Source organism: Pristiophorus japonicus, chromosome 31 (genome assembly GCF_044704955.1).
Source record: "Pristiophorus japonicus isolate sPriJap1 chromosome 31, sPriJap1.hap1, whole genome shotgun sequence".
Lineage (NCBI taxonomy): Eukaryota > Metazoa > Chordata > Chondrichthyes > Pristiophoridae > Pristiophorus > Pristiophorus japonicus.
This window is the reverse complement of record NC_092007.1, coordinates 3,442,228-3,457,312: the sequence shown is the minus strand read 5'-3', so window position 1 is coordinate 3,457,312 and position 15,085 is coordinate 3,442,228. Positions and strand designations below refer to the sequence as shown.

Sequence of the window (15,085 nt, the reverse complement as noted above, 5' to 3'; positions counted from 1 at the left end):
ATACAAGGTGAGTGACACCTGGAAGAAGGGAACAAATGGATATTTGATCATGTGTTGGTGCAACCAATCACGTCACTGTTAAGGTCTGTCCACGAGGACACCCATGTGCTAAGCCCTGTATAATTAAGGTGCAATCTCATTGGAGATCCTCTCTCAGGCGGCTGAGAAGTGAGATGCTCCCCCTGCATGTGCTGGAATAAAAGGTCATTGAAACTTATTCAAGGTATCCGTTTGTTGAATCTGGCATTGTTGAGAGGAGAAGGGTGATTCTCCCCATCTATAGCATCATGTTTATTGCAAAGTATGTACCTGTGAGCATGCTCACAGGTCTGTAGAGCTGTTGGCCAGTCACGTGATGTTCACAAGACTCAATAAAACCCCAGTTAGTTGGGTCTAGGTTGTCCACGATGAAGTATGCAGTTGTGAGCCTAGTGGATGACTGTTAATGTGTAGTATGTGATTGTTGAACCTTTATTAATAAAGCAACTAGTTCTCAATCGCAACATGTTGCTATGAATTCTTAAGCAAAGAACATATGAAGCAAATACATGACAGTCATGTTACTGCGCTAATAATCCAATGTGACTAAAATGTTTTTAATCTGAGAATGAAATGTCAATGTTCTTATATTTTGCAATATTGATGAACACGTCTATTGTAAAAGTACCTGACAGAATAATTTGTATGGAATTCCATTTTCTGAGGTTTGTTTTCTTGTTGTAAGTCTCACATGTATAATTTCCGGAGTCATTCCGGGACATCTTCGTGACGATCAATTTATTTCCCTGCTGTGGAAATGAGGTTCCGTTGATATACCAATTAATTTCAGGAGATGGAAGTGACTCCACGGTGCACGTGAGGGTAACATTTGATCCATAGTAGAATATTTGCTCTTTTGGATTCGTCAATATCTGGGGTTTATCTGGTCCATCTGTAAAACATCAACATATTAATGAATCAGTATGTAGGTAGCAATGCGATCAGGTTGGAGATGTGTACCCTTTTGCAAGGAACTGTGCACAGTTTCGCTCTTCTTATCTGAGGAAGGAGACACTTGCCTGAGAGACGGTGCAAAGAAGGTTCCCTCGATCGATCCCTGGGATGCGAGATTTGTCCTATGTGGAGCGTTTGAGTCAATTGGGCCTATACTCTCTGGAGTTTAGAAGAATGAATGAGAGGGATCTCATTAAAACATACAAGATTCTGAGAAGGATTGACAGGGTAGATGCTGAGAGGTTGTTTCACCTGGATGGAGAGTCTAGAAATAGGGGGCCTAGATGAGGGGGAATTTCTTCACTCAGAGGGTTGTGAATCTTTTGAATTCTCTATCCAGAGGACTGTGGATGCTGAATCGTAGGTGTGGGAGCACAGTCCCGCATTTCTGAACTCTGTGCTTCAGTACGCGGTCTGAAGTTTGGATTAAGAAAACAGGAAGATTGAAGTTTGGATTAAAAAACAAGAAGATTGGAAGTTTGGATCGAAAAGAGACTGTTAGACAATGTGATGCCTCCCAGCCAGTGAGATGGGTGACTGGTCATGTCTGGATGTTAAATATTTCAGTACCTTGTTCCGGTGGGAATAATGGAAATTCATGACTAAACGATTTGATGATAACTGTATGCTAAGTATTTGAGTGTAACTTTGTTACTTTGCGAGGAAACAATTCTGTATGTTAAGTATTTGATTGTACCTTTGTTACTATTTAATGACATCTGTAGGTTAAACAAGCAATGTTAAGTATTTGAGTACCTTGTCACGGTGGGAATAATAGTCTGTATGTTAAACGATTCAGGAAGCAGTTAGTCATGATTGTCTAAATGCAAAGAATAACAATTCAAAGGCTTTTTAGATATAAAAGATGAAACTGGCTTTTGTCACAGACTCTTATGGACTGAAGAGACACTTGGACTGTAGAGACACTGAAATCTCAAAAGGTGTGTAACTTCTGGAAGAGCTGCCTTTGCAAGCAGAGTTGTTGGCTTGTGAATGTCTGAATGTCTAAATAAATAAAGATCCGACCTTTATTACAACTGAGTGTGTGCGGATAATTAGACGTTAAAAGTAACGAAGCGAAAAGAGCAAGGCAGCCATTTACAACAGTAGGGGGGAAAATTATGACATGAAAAAAAATTGCCGAAAGTACCTGGTGCTCCCGCAGGAACATAGGATCCCGGTCGGAGGCCTAGATTTGCTGCGCAGTGCATGGGGAGATGTTTTGCAGATACGTACGTACATACAAGCTGGAGTCACGTGGACCTGGCTCACCAATCACCAGGCAGTATTCTCATTGATAAAAATGGGAGCTCTGTTTGTACGGGTTCCCATTACTAACAATGAGAAAAAAAACCCTAAGGGCTAGACTTTCCTATCATTTTCAGCGGGTTCTCGGCGATTTTCTCGGCGGTACAGCTGTTTTTGAAAGTTTCCGTCTTAGTTTTTTGAGTAGTATTGCCCAAATCTGAAAATGCCCACCGGGACCAAACCATCGACGTGCAACTCCGAGAAAATCACCAGGGCGTAAGTTTGGCCTCAACTGAAGCCCATCCAGATTGCCGAGGGAACCGCCCTGTAAAAGCTGCTTAAACAGGGCGCTAGGTGAGTTCTCTGCAAAGAAAGGAAAGTTAAAGGTTCGTAACTTTTTTAAAATTTTAAAATGGCAATGAGGTGTAAAAATGTTTGGGAATACTTTTTATGTTTTTTTTTGAATTGAAAATTTTTTATTAATGTTTTCCCCCCTCCCTAGGCCCAACCGCAGCCTCGGACTAAATTTAAAATAAAACGCCCATTTTACTTAATTTCCCCTTAATCACCAAGAAAACCGCTGAGAATAAAGGTGCAAGGCCCATTTTCTCGCCGGGCGATTAGTTTTCATTAGTTTTAACATAAAAGTGGAAATTCTCGCCAGCGTTACTTACCAAACGTTGGTGGTTTTTCTGAGCGGACAATCGGGCACTGAGGGGCTCTCAGGAAAGTCTAGCCCCACAACACCGAAACACAACATAATAAATAAATAAAACATCTTTAAAGTGAATTGAAATGAAATGTAATTAAATGTTTTAGAAAAAATATATATTTTTTGGAATTTTTTGTAATATGTCTAATTAGGTTAAAAATAAATTTACTTTAATGGACAGGGTTTTTAACATAAGAATTAGGAACAGGAATAGGCCATCTAGTCCCTCGAGCCTGCTCCGCCATTCAATAAGATCATGGCTGATCTGGCCGTGGACTCAGCTCCACTTACCCGCCCTCTCCCCGTAACCCTTAATTCCCTTATTGGTTAAAAATCTATCTATCTGTGACTTGAATACATTCAATGAGCTAACCTCAACTGCTTCCTTGGGCAGAGAATTCCACAGATTCACAACCCTCTGGGAGAAGAAATTCCTTCTCAACTCGGTTTTAAATTGGCTCCCCCGTGTTTTGAGACTGTGCCCCCTAGTTCTAGTCTCCCCGACCAGTGGAAACAATGTCTATCCCTTTCGTGATTTTAAATGTTTCGTCCCTCATCCTTCTGAACTCCAACGAGTAAAGACCCAGTCTACTCAATCTATCATCAAAAGGTAACCCCCTCATCTCCGGAATCAGCCTAGTGAATCGTCTCTGTACCCCCTCCAAAGCCAGTATATCCTTCCTTAAGTAAGGTGACCAAAACTGCACGTAGTACTCCAGGTGCGGCCTCACCAATACCCTATACAGTTGCAGCAGGACCTCCCTGCTTTTGTACTCCATCCCTCTTGCAATGAAGGCCAACATTCCATTCATCTTCCTGATTACCTGCTGCACCTGCAAACTAACTTTTTGGGATTCATGCACAAGGACCCCCAGGTCCCTCTGCACCGCAGCATGTTATAATTTCTCCCCATTCAAATAATATTCCCTTTTACTGTTTTTTTTCCCAAGGTGGATGACCTCACACTTTCCGACATTGTATTCCATCTGCCAAACCTTAGCCCATTCGCTTAACCTATCCAAATCTCTTTGCAGCCTCTCTGTGTCCTCTACACAACCCGCTTTCCCACTAATCTTTGTGTCATCTGCAAATTGTGTTACACTACACTCTGTCCCCTCTTCCAGGTCATCTATGTATATTGTAAACAGTTGTGGTCCCAGCACCGATCCCTGTGGCACACCACTAATCACCGATTTCCAACCCGAAAAGGACCCATTTATCCCGACTCTCTGCTTTCTGTTCGCCAGCCAATTCTCTATCCATGCTAATACATTTCCTCTGACTCCGCGTACCTCTATCTTCTGCAGTAACCTTTTGTGTGGCACCTTATCGAATGCCTTTTGGAAATAATAATATTATTATTATTCTAAATACACCACATCCATCGGTACACCTCTATCCACCATGCTCATTATATCCTCAAAGAATTCCAGTAAATTAGTTAAACATGATTTCCCCTTCGTGAATCCATGCTGCGTCTGCTTGATTGCACTATTCCTATCTAGATGTCCCGCTATTTCTTCCTTAATGATAGTTTCAAACATTTTCCCCACTACAGATGTTAAACTAACCGGCCTATAGTTACTTGCCTTTTGTCTGCCCCCTTTTTTAAACAGAGGCATTACATTAGCTGCTTTCCAATCTGCTGGTACCTCCCCAGAGTCCAGAGAATTTTGGTAGATTATAACGAATGCATCTGCTGTAACTTCCGCCATCTCTTTTAATACCCTGGGATGCATTTCATCAGGACCGGGGGACTTATCTACCTTGAGTCCCATTAGCCTGTCCAGCACTACCCCCCTAGTGATAGTGATTGTCTCAAGGTCCTCCCTTCCCACATTCCTGTGACCAGCAATTTTTGGCATGGTTTCTGTGTCTTCCACTGTGAAGACCGAAGCAAAATAAATGTTTTAGGTCTCAGCCATTTCCACATTTCCCATTATTAAATCCCCCTTCTCATCTTCGAAGGGACCAATGTAAAAATGTTAAAATGAGTGTTTATATTTAATTTTTATATGTTTTAAAACTCTTATACTGGTAAAAGTAAGCTATACGCATGCCTTAACCAGACGTAAAAGTTTGAAGGGCATGAGTTGGAAAAATAATCCAATCTCTCCTGCACGGAAGTCCTTCTCCTGGGGATGCGGAGAATCTGCACGGAGAAATTTTGACAGATCGGAAAAGCCGATTTTCGGCGCATGCGCATCGCGCCCCGAAAAGCAGCTTTTGCGAAAGCTCGCCGGGTCCGTGAGCACTTTGTCCGTAGCCGGCGAGGCCGGAATTTTCGGCCCGTTGAGTATATTCAAGACACAGATCGATAGATTTTTGGACTGTAAGAGAATCAAGAGATACAGGCATCGGGCAGGAAAGTGGAGTTGAGGTCAAAGATCAGCCATGATCTCATTGAATGGCGGAGCAGGCTCGAGGGGCCAAATGGCCGACTCCTGCTCCTATTTCTTATGTTATTATAGCGAGAGAACCCGAGATTTGAAAACGGTGCTTCCATGGAACTATTGCTTGAAAATAAAATTTGACAGCTTTACAATATGGTATATAATTATATATATATATATATATATAACATACCTGAAAATTGTATTATCATCAATGAATTAGTAAATCAATCCACAATGCAAACAGTCATTTAGTCGATCAGATTGTCAATCAATTAAACAGCCAGTCGCAGAATATACCAATCAACCAGTTAACAATCAATCAGTCAGTAGCTCAATCAATGCGTGAGTTAGTTCATCAACCAACCAACCATCATAGACTGTTGATGGTCGGTTGAACCGAATTTTCTGAAGCCCAATGCTACCAGCAGAGCCTTGCAAAAAACGAACGGCACAATTGGATTGCGCTGCCTAGAATTTTTTTGGTAAGCCTACCCTGTCTGTTATTCATGATTTCAATTTGGAAAAAAATGGTCCATTTCTTACCTCCGAGTTAGAGTTCCTCGGTGGCTGCAGTCCAATATCTCAACACAATGAGACTACATGCATACACCCACTTGCCTCAATGCAAACAGCTTCCTCTCTGCAAGCATGCAAGTGGCAGCATAGCTAAGGAGTGAAACCTCAATCGGATGTTCAGGTAGGCGAAGCCAAATAACTGTTGAGACTGCTTCAAGAAGCTGCCTAGTTGTAATTGCGCCTGGAACCATCTGGGGAAACACTGATGGTTTTTAAAAATGTATTCCTGGGGAAGTAGCCATCGCTGGCAAGGCCGGCATTTATTGCCCATCCCTAATTGCCCTCAAGAAGGTGGTGGTGAGCTGCCATTTCAGAGGGCGGTTAAGAGTCAACCACACTGTGGGTCTCGAGTCACATATAGGCCAGACCGGGAAGAGCTCACAAGTTTGCAAACCGCAGTACTGAGACTGTGAAAATCATTTTTAACTTACCAATGGCCACTGAAGGTCAACCACTTGTTATAGAAAATGTTCTATTTTCCTTGTCTATTCAAATTACTCTCCACGATGTCCTGGGCCAAACTTTATTCCTCAAATAATACACAAGAACATAAGAAATAGGAGCAGGAGTAGGCCATTTGGCCCCTCGAGCCTGCTCCGCCATTCAATAACATCATGGCTGATCTGATCATGGTCTCAGCTCCACTTCCCCGCGCGATCCCCATAACTTTTTACTCCTTATCGCTCAAAAATCTGTCTATCTCCTCCTTAAGCTTTCTGGGGCAAGTAATTCCACAGATTTTCAACCCTCTGAGAGAAGAAGTTCCTCCTCATCTCAGTTTTAAATGGGCGGCCCCTTATTCTAAGACTATGTCCCCTAGTTTTAGTTTCCCCTATGAGTGGAAATATCCTCTCTGCATCCACCTTGTCGAGCCCCCTCATTATCTTATATGCTTCAATAAGATCTTCTGAACTCTAATGTATAGGCCCAACCTACTCAACCTATCCTCATAAGTCAATCCCCTCATCTCTGGAATCAATCTGGTGAACCTTCTCTGAACAGCCTCTAATGCAAGTATATCCTTCCTTAAATACAGAGATCAAAACTGTACGCAGTATTCCGGGTGTGGCCTCACCAATACCCTGTACAGTGCAGCAGGATTTCTCTGCTTTTATACTCCATCCCCCTTGCAATAAATGCCAACATTCCATTTGCCTTCCTGATTATTTGACAGAGGATAGGACGACCTTGGATCTGGCCTGGAGGCGGCTGAGGTTGAACAGATTCCCATTTGTTCAACAGTATTTGTATATACTGCTGATCTACCATTGAAAAGTATGTATGGTATGTCATGTCGTCATTCCGCCTTTCCAGACCCCATTCTGTATGTGGTGAGCAAAGACTGTTTTAGCAGAGACGCTAGGATTTGAATGTGTTTCTCTCACAACAAGGAACATGCACTGGTTCTGTGACTTTCATACTGCTTTTTGTGCAGTATGAAGTTTTAAATGAAGACCTGATTCTGACATTGCTACACCTGAGTGTGTGTGTAATCTGACATTTCAAGCAACCAGACAGAGATAGACAGTTTCTTAACCGATAAGGGGTTAAGGGGATATGGGGAGCGGGCAGGGCCACAACCGTATTAAATGGTGGAGCAGGCTCGAGGGGCCGTATGGCCTACTCCAGTTCCTATTTCTTATGTTCTTATGTTCAAAACAAAAAGAGCAAGAAAGCAGTCCAACATAGTCCAGCAGAGCAGTTCCGTCGAGATGACAGGGTCATCCTTGGGGCCAATTCTCACCTTCACCGCTTGGGCACAGCATAATTATAAACTTTGTTCGACGGAATAACATGGGCGACATTGAATTAAACGTCCATTATACGTCACGTCTCATTTTCAATGTGGTGGGTTCAAGTCCCACTTCAGGGACTTGAGCAAAAATATAAATCTAGGCAGACACTCCCAGTGCAGCGCTGAGGGGGTGCAGTACTGTTGGATAGGCAGTCTTTCAGATGAGACATCAAACCGAGGTCCCGTCTGCTCTCTCAGGTGGATGCAAAAGATCCCATGGAACTATTGTGAAGAAGAGCAGGGGGAAGTTACCCCCAGTGTCCTGGGGCTAATATTCCTTCCTCATTCTGCACCACTAAAACTGGTTATCATGTTGCTGTTTGTGGGAGCTTGCTGTGTGCAAATTGGCTGCCGCGTTCTTACACTACAACAGTAATTACACTGCAAAAGTACTTAATTGGCTGTGAAGCGCTTTGGGATGCCGAGGTTGTGAAAGGCGTTAAATAAAGCCCCAGTTTTGGTCGTCTTATTTAAGGATGCATACACAGGTTAAACCTCCATTATCTGGCACCCTTGGAACCTGGCCTGTGATGAATAAAGAATTTTACTGGATGAGGGGTGGTCAGAGGCTCGAGGTGGGGGGGGGGTGAGGTCGCGGGGGGGGGGGGGGGGAGGATTTTGGCGGTGGGAGGATTGTGGGGTGGGGGGGGCGAGGATTTGGGCGGTGGGAGAATTGTGGAGGGGCAGAGAAGAGAGTGGAGGGAGGGGGGGGAAGTGGTGGGTGAGCGCGGAGACGGAGGTCAGCACCCTGGGTGGGCCGACTGTCGGTGCGGCCCCAAACTCGGGGCAGAAGTCAGCCACATTCTGCTCATGCGCCCCTGGCCACCAGATTCATGGCGGACGAGGGGTGGTGCTGGATAAGGGAGTCCCGGATAAGGGAGCTCCAACCTGTACTTGCATTGGAGGTGGTTCAAATAGTTGACCCCAACTATTTACAAACTATATTAACGACTTGGAAGAAGGGGCTGACAGTAACGTAGTCAAGTTTGCTGACGATACAAAGATGGGAGGAAAAGCAATGAGTGAGGAGGACACAAAAAATCTGCAAAAGAACATTGACAGGCTAAGTGAGTGGACAAAAATTTGGCAGATGCAGTATAATGTTGGAAAGTGTGAGGTCATGCACTTTGGCAGAAAAAAATCAAAGAGCAAGTTATTATTTAAATGGAGAAAGATTGCAAAGTACAGTACAGCGGGGGTACTTGTGCATGAAACACAAAAGGATAGTATGCAGGTACAGGAATTGATCAGGAAGGCCAATGATATCTTGGCCTTTATTGCAAAGGGGATGGAGTATAAAATCAGCGAAGTCTTTCTACAGCTATATAAGGTATTGGTGAGGCCACACCTGGATTACTGCGTGCAGTTTTGGTTTACGAAAGGATATACTTGCTTTGGAGGCAGTTCAGAGAAGGTTCACTAGGTTGATTCCGGGGATGAGGGGGTTGACTTATGAGGAAAGGTTGAGCAGGTTGGGCCTCTACTCATTGGAATTCAGAAGAATGAGAGGTGATCTTATCGAGATGTATAAGATTATGAGGGGGCTTGACAGGGTGGATGCAGAGAGGATGTTTCCACTGATGGGGGAGACTAGAACTCGGGGGCAAGATCTTAGAACAAGGGGCCGCCCATTTAAAACTGAGATGAGGAGGAATTTCTTCTCTCAGAGGGTTGTAAGTCTGTGGAATTCACTGCCTCAGAGAGCTGTGGATGCTGGGACATTGAATAAATTTAAGACAGAAATAGACGGTTTCTTAATCGATAAGGGGATTAGCGGTTATTGGGAGCGGGCGGTTAAGTGGACCTGGGTCCATGATCGGATCAGCCATGATTGTAATTAAATGGCGGAGCAGGCTCGAGGGGCCTACTCCTGTTCTTATGTTCTTACGTTCTTTTACTCATTGGAGTTTAGAAGAGTGAGAGGTGATCTTATTGAAACTCTTAAGATTCGGAGGGGGCTGGACAGGTTAGATGCAGGGAGGATGTTTTCCCTCGTGGGAGAATCTAGAACTAGTTCTCGGCTTAATTTCAGAATAAGGGGTCGCCCATTTAAATCGAAGATGAGGAGGAATTTCTTCTCTCAGAGGCTTGTGAATCTTTGGAATTCTCCACCCCAAAGAGCTGTAGAGGCTGGGACATTCAATATATTTAAGGTGGAGATGGACAGATTTTTGAATGATAAGGGAGTGAAGGGTTATGGGGAACGGGCAGGGAAGTGGACTTGAATCCAGGATCGGATCAGCCATGATCTTATTGAATGGCGGAGCAGGTTCGAGGGGACGAATGGCCAACTCCTGTTCCTGTTTCTTATGTATGGCTTTTTTTCCCTCTTTATTTCTTTTTTAAAACGGGACATAGCTAAGGAAATTGCAAACCTATTGACAAAGAATTCCAGAAATTCGTCTTGGCAAGATATTCTTTTGCATTGACTCCAACGGGGGATGCAAGGCACATTCGGCCATTTTGCGCTACGGACCAAGGTGCATTTCGACACGATTGAGTTCATGATTTCATGGGGCACGGATTAAAATCACACCCTGGTTGCAATAACAAAACAACCAATAGAAACTGTGCAGCTCTGCTAAAAGACCGTTCAGTACTCACAGTAGACAATTAGTTGGAGCAAGTCACTTTCCTTGTTACCGATAGGACTCTCCGCTGTGCACGTGTAGTTCCCTGCATCGGAGCGTGCCACTGCACTGATTGTCAACGTCTTATTGTCCTTCGAGAGTTTCGTGTTTTCACTATCCGCGAGCACATTCTGGTTCCTGCTCCAAACAAGAGAATATAAATCACCCGATACGTCACAGGACAGCGTCACTGTGTCATTGTGCTCTATCGGATGTAAGGGATTGGCAGCAAGTCTTGGTTTGGAAATGTCTTCTGAAAAATAAAATCACAGGTTTATTTATCTTGCACTTTTTTTTTAAGAACTGAATTTTGAACGTGACTTTGTGCAAAGATCCTATTCTGCCGTTTCACCCGTGAGAGGCAACCTACACACTTGTGCAATGATTACTTTTCCCTCAACCTTTTTTTATTTATTCATTCACGGGATATGGGTGTCGCTGGCAAGGCCGGCATTTATTGCCCATCCCTAATTGCCCTCGAGAAGGTGGTGGTGAGCCGCCTTCTTGAACCGCCGGTGTGTGGTGAAGGTGCTCCCACAGTGCTGACTTTGTCGTAGTGATTTGGTACGACTGACTAGGCCATTTCAGAAGGCAGTTGAGAATCAACCACATTGGCTGTGGGTCTGGCGTCACAAAGCGGCCAGACCGGGTAAGGGCGGCAGATTTCCTCCCCTAAAGGACATTCGTGAACCAGGTGGGTTTTTCCGACAGTCTGGTTTATTTATTTAATTCATTCCAGATTTTTTTTATTAATTCCAGATTTATTTAATGAACTGAATTTAAATTCCCCAGCTGCTGTGGTGGGATTTGAACTCACGTTTCTGCATTACTAGACCAGTAACATTCCCACTGTGTTGCCGTTCGCGAGCAGACCTTGCATAAGCAATGTTATACAATCAACAAATCTCCATGACAAAAAAGCAGTGATACCAAAGAGATGGTGGCTGAACACCGACTATCCTTGACCATAGCACTGGATCAATTGTGATAATTGCACCTTGTAGGGAAAATACAACCCAAATCCATTCAGCAAAGTCAGAGCAGCACTGGTTGCACAATGCAATTAAATATAACGAAAGAAAAATGAGCAAAGGGACCAAATGAAGAATGAGAAAACACCCTTCGAATTAGAATTTAAATCTCAGACGAAACTCAGGTGCCAATGTGCACCACACACAAAGTGTTAAAGCAACTGGTCGTTTCAGTCCGATAATAATGTTGGGCTGAAAGTTCCTAACGGGGGCAGTAACAGCCGCAAGGCGGACATTCCTGCTCCGGGACCAGAGGTCCCGCACTGCGAGCTATATTGGACTTACCGCCCCCGACGGGAAGCAGAGCGCAAAATCTGGCGCATCGCTTCCTCTCGGGGGCACGTAGTGCCGGCTGAAAAACAGGGCCGTTCCCCTGCCGGTGAAGGGCAAGGCCCAGCTGCCGACTCTGCAGGAGGGAGAAGGGGCCAGCGCTGGACCACCTCGGAGCTGGGTGCCGCGGCAGCAGTCCGGCCCACAAGCGGAGCAATGGGCCGCAAGGCCACAGCACGGACCCTACGATCCCTATTTAAATTTCGCCCCGTGAGCGGCCGACAGGCACCCGTTAGGCGCCCTGGGCATTGCCCGCGTCAGCTGCTCGGGTCACGGCCGAATTTTCGCTCCAGGGCAAAAACGGGTGGCCGCACACGGTGATGATGTCACCATCGCCGGCGCAACTGCCCGGGACGTTACCGGTAGGAGCGGGGCGCGAGTACTGAGCGCCATCATTAAAATCCCACACCCGCTGGGGTGCTAACGTTCGGAGCGGGGAGCGAGCACTTAGCGCCACCACTAAACTCCACCCCCCCCACCCAGGGCGCTAACGTTAGGAGCAGGGCGCGAATGCTTAGCCTGCCATTAAAATCCCACACCTTGGGGCACTAAAGTAGGTGCAAATGGCCCGAATTTGCCCCCCCCCCCCCCCCACCCCTAAACCAGATACCAGTCAACCAGTTAGCTAGTAGCCAGCATGGACCAAGGTCATGACTTGCCTTGGAGGCTGATCAGTTTATTTCTTACCGCCAAACATTTAGGGGTGGAAATTTGGTATCGCCCGCTTTGAGGTGGTGACACCGCTGTTTGAGGAGGTGATGGTGCTACCTTTAACACCTGGCGGTGTCTACCGCCTCAAAGTGCGATATTCAGTTGTTTTGCCCCAAGAGGAGAGTGAAGCGCTGAGGGAATCGCTCCACATTCCTCTTCGGGCGCTATCGGAGAGGTAGCGCTGGAGGGCGACGTCGTTTATTGGGGAAGGAAAAAAAAATCTTTTGGAAAATTTCACGCACCCTTCCCCACTGCTGCCACAACTAAATTGAAGTTAAAAAAAAAAATGCAATTTCACCACTTTCTTTGCACTGCAGACAATACCGCCCCTGGATCATCGATATACCGACTGCTTTCCCTATCGGATGAAGCGCTAGGCGCTACGGCAGGCGAAAACAGTCAAGTTCACGACCCGTGGCGCTACAGGGGCGTTGCGCACTCGATGACATCACCAAGTGCATGGCGCTAGATTAAGCAGCGCTACCTCTCAGCGCCGCCCTTATCCCGCCATTGAATTTTTCGGGAGAGGACAGAGCGCCACTCGGGCGGATGGTGTTTAGCAGCCCCTTAGCGCCCCTCACTGGCCCGAACTGGGGTGCTAAACAACCTAGTTAGCCTCGATTCCCCCGGGTGGAAATATAGCAGAGGGCTGGGGGGAATTTACAGAAGAGTTTCGACGCTCTCTTATTTTCCCCCGAGATCCCCAGGTGGGCAGAGGAAACATGACACGGACACCCGCAAAGCCTCCTTGATAAAGTGCAACATCCCCACCAACACCTGGGAGTCCCTGGCCAAAGACCGCCCTAAGTGGAGGAAGTGCATCCGGGAGGGGCTGAGCACCTCGAGTCTCGTCGCCGAGAGCGTGCAGAAATCTAGCGCAGACAGCGGAAGGAGCGTATGGTAACCAGACACCCCACCCACCCTTTCCTTCAACCACTGTCTGTATCACCTGTGACAGAGACTGTAATTCCCGTATCGGACTGTTCAGTCACCCGAGAACTCACTTTAAGAGTGGAAGCAAGTCTTCCTCGATTTCAAGGGACTGCCTATGATGATGATTTTCCCGAAACCCCAATTTCCCTCTCCTCTACGAGTGGGTTGCTGAAGAGCTTGCGTTCGGTTCATGTCCAAGCCTCCCTAAGGCCCATATTTATTGCAACCTTATTGAAATGAACTTCACTGTTGTGGTTTATGTTAACAAAAATGAGAGTGCGTGGATTTCGAGGCCATCTATTGGCTTGAATACGGAACTGGTTATGAGGTAGAGGACGGAGTAATGATAATTGGTATGGACCCAAATTGGCAGGATGGGCAATAGTCCAGCGATACTAAAAAATAAAAAAAGCACCAATGATGGAAATAGTGCCCATTTTTGGCAATAACGATCATAGTGGAAGTCTGTACTGTGGCCTCAACATTTCATTGTATTTATAAATGACTTGGATGAAGGAATGGAGAGCAGTGTATTTAAATATCTAGAGCGCACAGTAGCATAGTGTTTATATTACTGGAGTCGTAATCCATTGGGCTGGAATAATGACCCAGAGACAGGAGTTCAAATTCCATCTCGGCAGCTGTGGAATTTAAATTCAATTCATCAAATCTGGAATCAAAAAAAAGCAAATATCAGTAACGGTGACCACAAAATTATCGGATTGTCATACAACCCCATGTGGTAAGCCTCCTGTCGGTTCTTGTTCCTGTTTCGGGTCAGGTCTGATTGAATGCATAGTGTGGCTGTTGCAGTGTCACATGTGTAGACTTTCTGGCCCATTCCGTGCTGTTTTGCGCAACGAATACTTTTGGCGGTGTGGGAAAGCGGTTCTGTAAGCAATTACTGAAACTGAAGCAAGAAAAAAACAAGCAGCTGGAAAATGCTCGCCACAGCCACAAACATCTGGCAAAGAAAACTACATGGGACAAAGGGAACCGAGTTCTGTTTTTAGATTTCAGCAAAACTTTCGATCTTGGAGCATATTATCCCCCCCAAACTCAGAAGACATAGTACCATGGTGCACTTCTGAACTGGATATGTAACTGGTTTTGGCAGAAGAAGCAATGCGTTGTCGTCTGTGGATCTTTAGCAGCATGAAAGGAGGTAAATACCAAGCTCCCCTGTGAAGTGCACAGCAGCTTGGAATGCAGATAAATCATCCAAAACTGGGAAACAGGCAAACCTTTCCAAGTTTGCCGATGACGCTGATCTGGGAAGGACTTCAAATGACAGAAAACAATTTGATCTAACTGAGAATTAACTGCGGTAGATTGGAAACCGTGCGAAGTAAAATCAGAGAACATTTAATCCAGGCAAATGGATAGCTAGCTGTCTGCAAGTCAGAAAGCAGAGAGTCGGGGTAAAAGGGTAGCTATTCACAGTGGCAGAAGGTGGGTAGTGGTGTTCCACAAGGGTCGGTGCTGGGACGCCTCCTGTTCAGAATTTATACCAACGATTTAGACTTTGCAATCAAAAATACAATTTCTAAATTTGCGGATGATACCAAATTGGGGGGGGGACAGTCAATACTGAAGAGGACTGCAACAAATTACAGGAGGACATTAATAAACTGGCAGAATGGGCATATAATTGGCAATTGTGCTTCAACGCAGATAAATGTGAGGTATTACGTTTTGGTAGGAAGAATAGGGAGGTCACTTGTTACTTG

General features: G+C 45.3%; 1 protein-coding gene across 2 annotated transcripts in view; it reads right to left on the bottom strand.

Annotated features, from left to right (window-relative positions):
* Positions 1-15,085, bottom strand: part of LOC139240311 (cell adhesion molecule CEACAM5-like) — a 57,399-nt gene that overhangs the window by 4,702 nt on the left and 37,612 nt on the right. Inside the window, exons 7-8 of one of the 2 annotated variants that reach the window (XM_070868778.1) lie at positions 10,325-10,603; positions 668-931 (exon numbers count right to left, since the gene is read on the bottom strand). In XM_070868778.1, coding sequence (XP_070724879.1) covers positions 668-931; positions 10,325-10,603 — 543 coding nt within the window. The remainder of the gene's footprint in view (positions 1-667; positions 932-10,324; positions 10,604-15,085) is intronic. The other variant, XM_070868779.1, reaches the window with a different exon arrangement.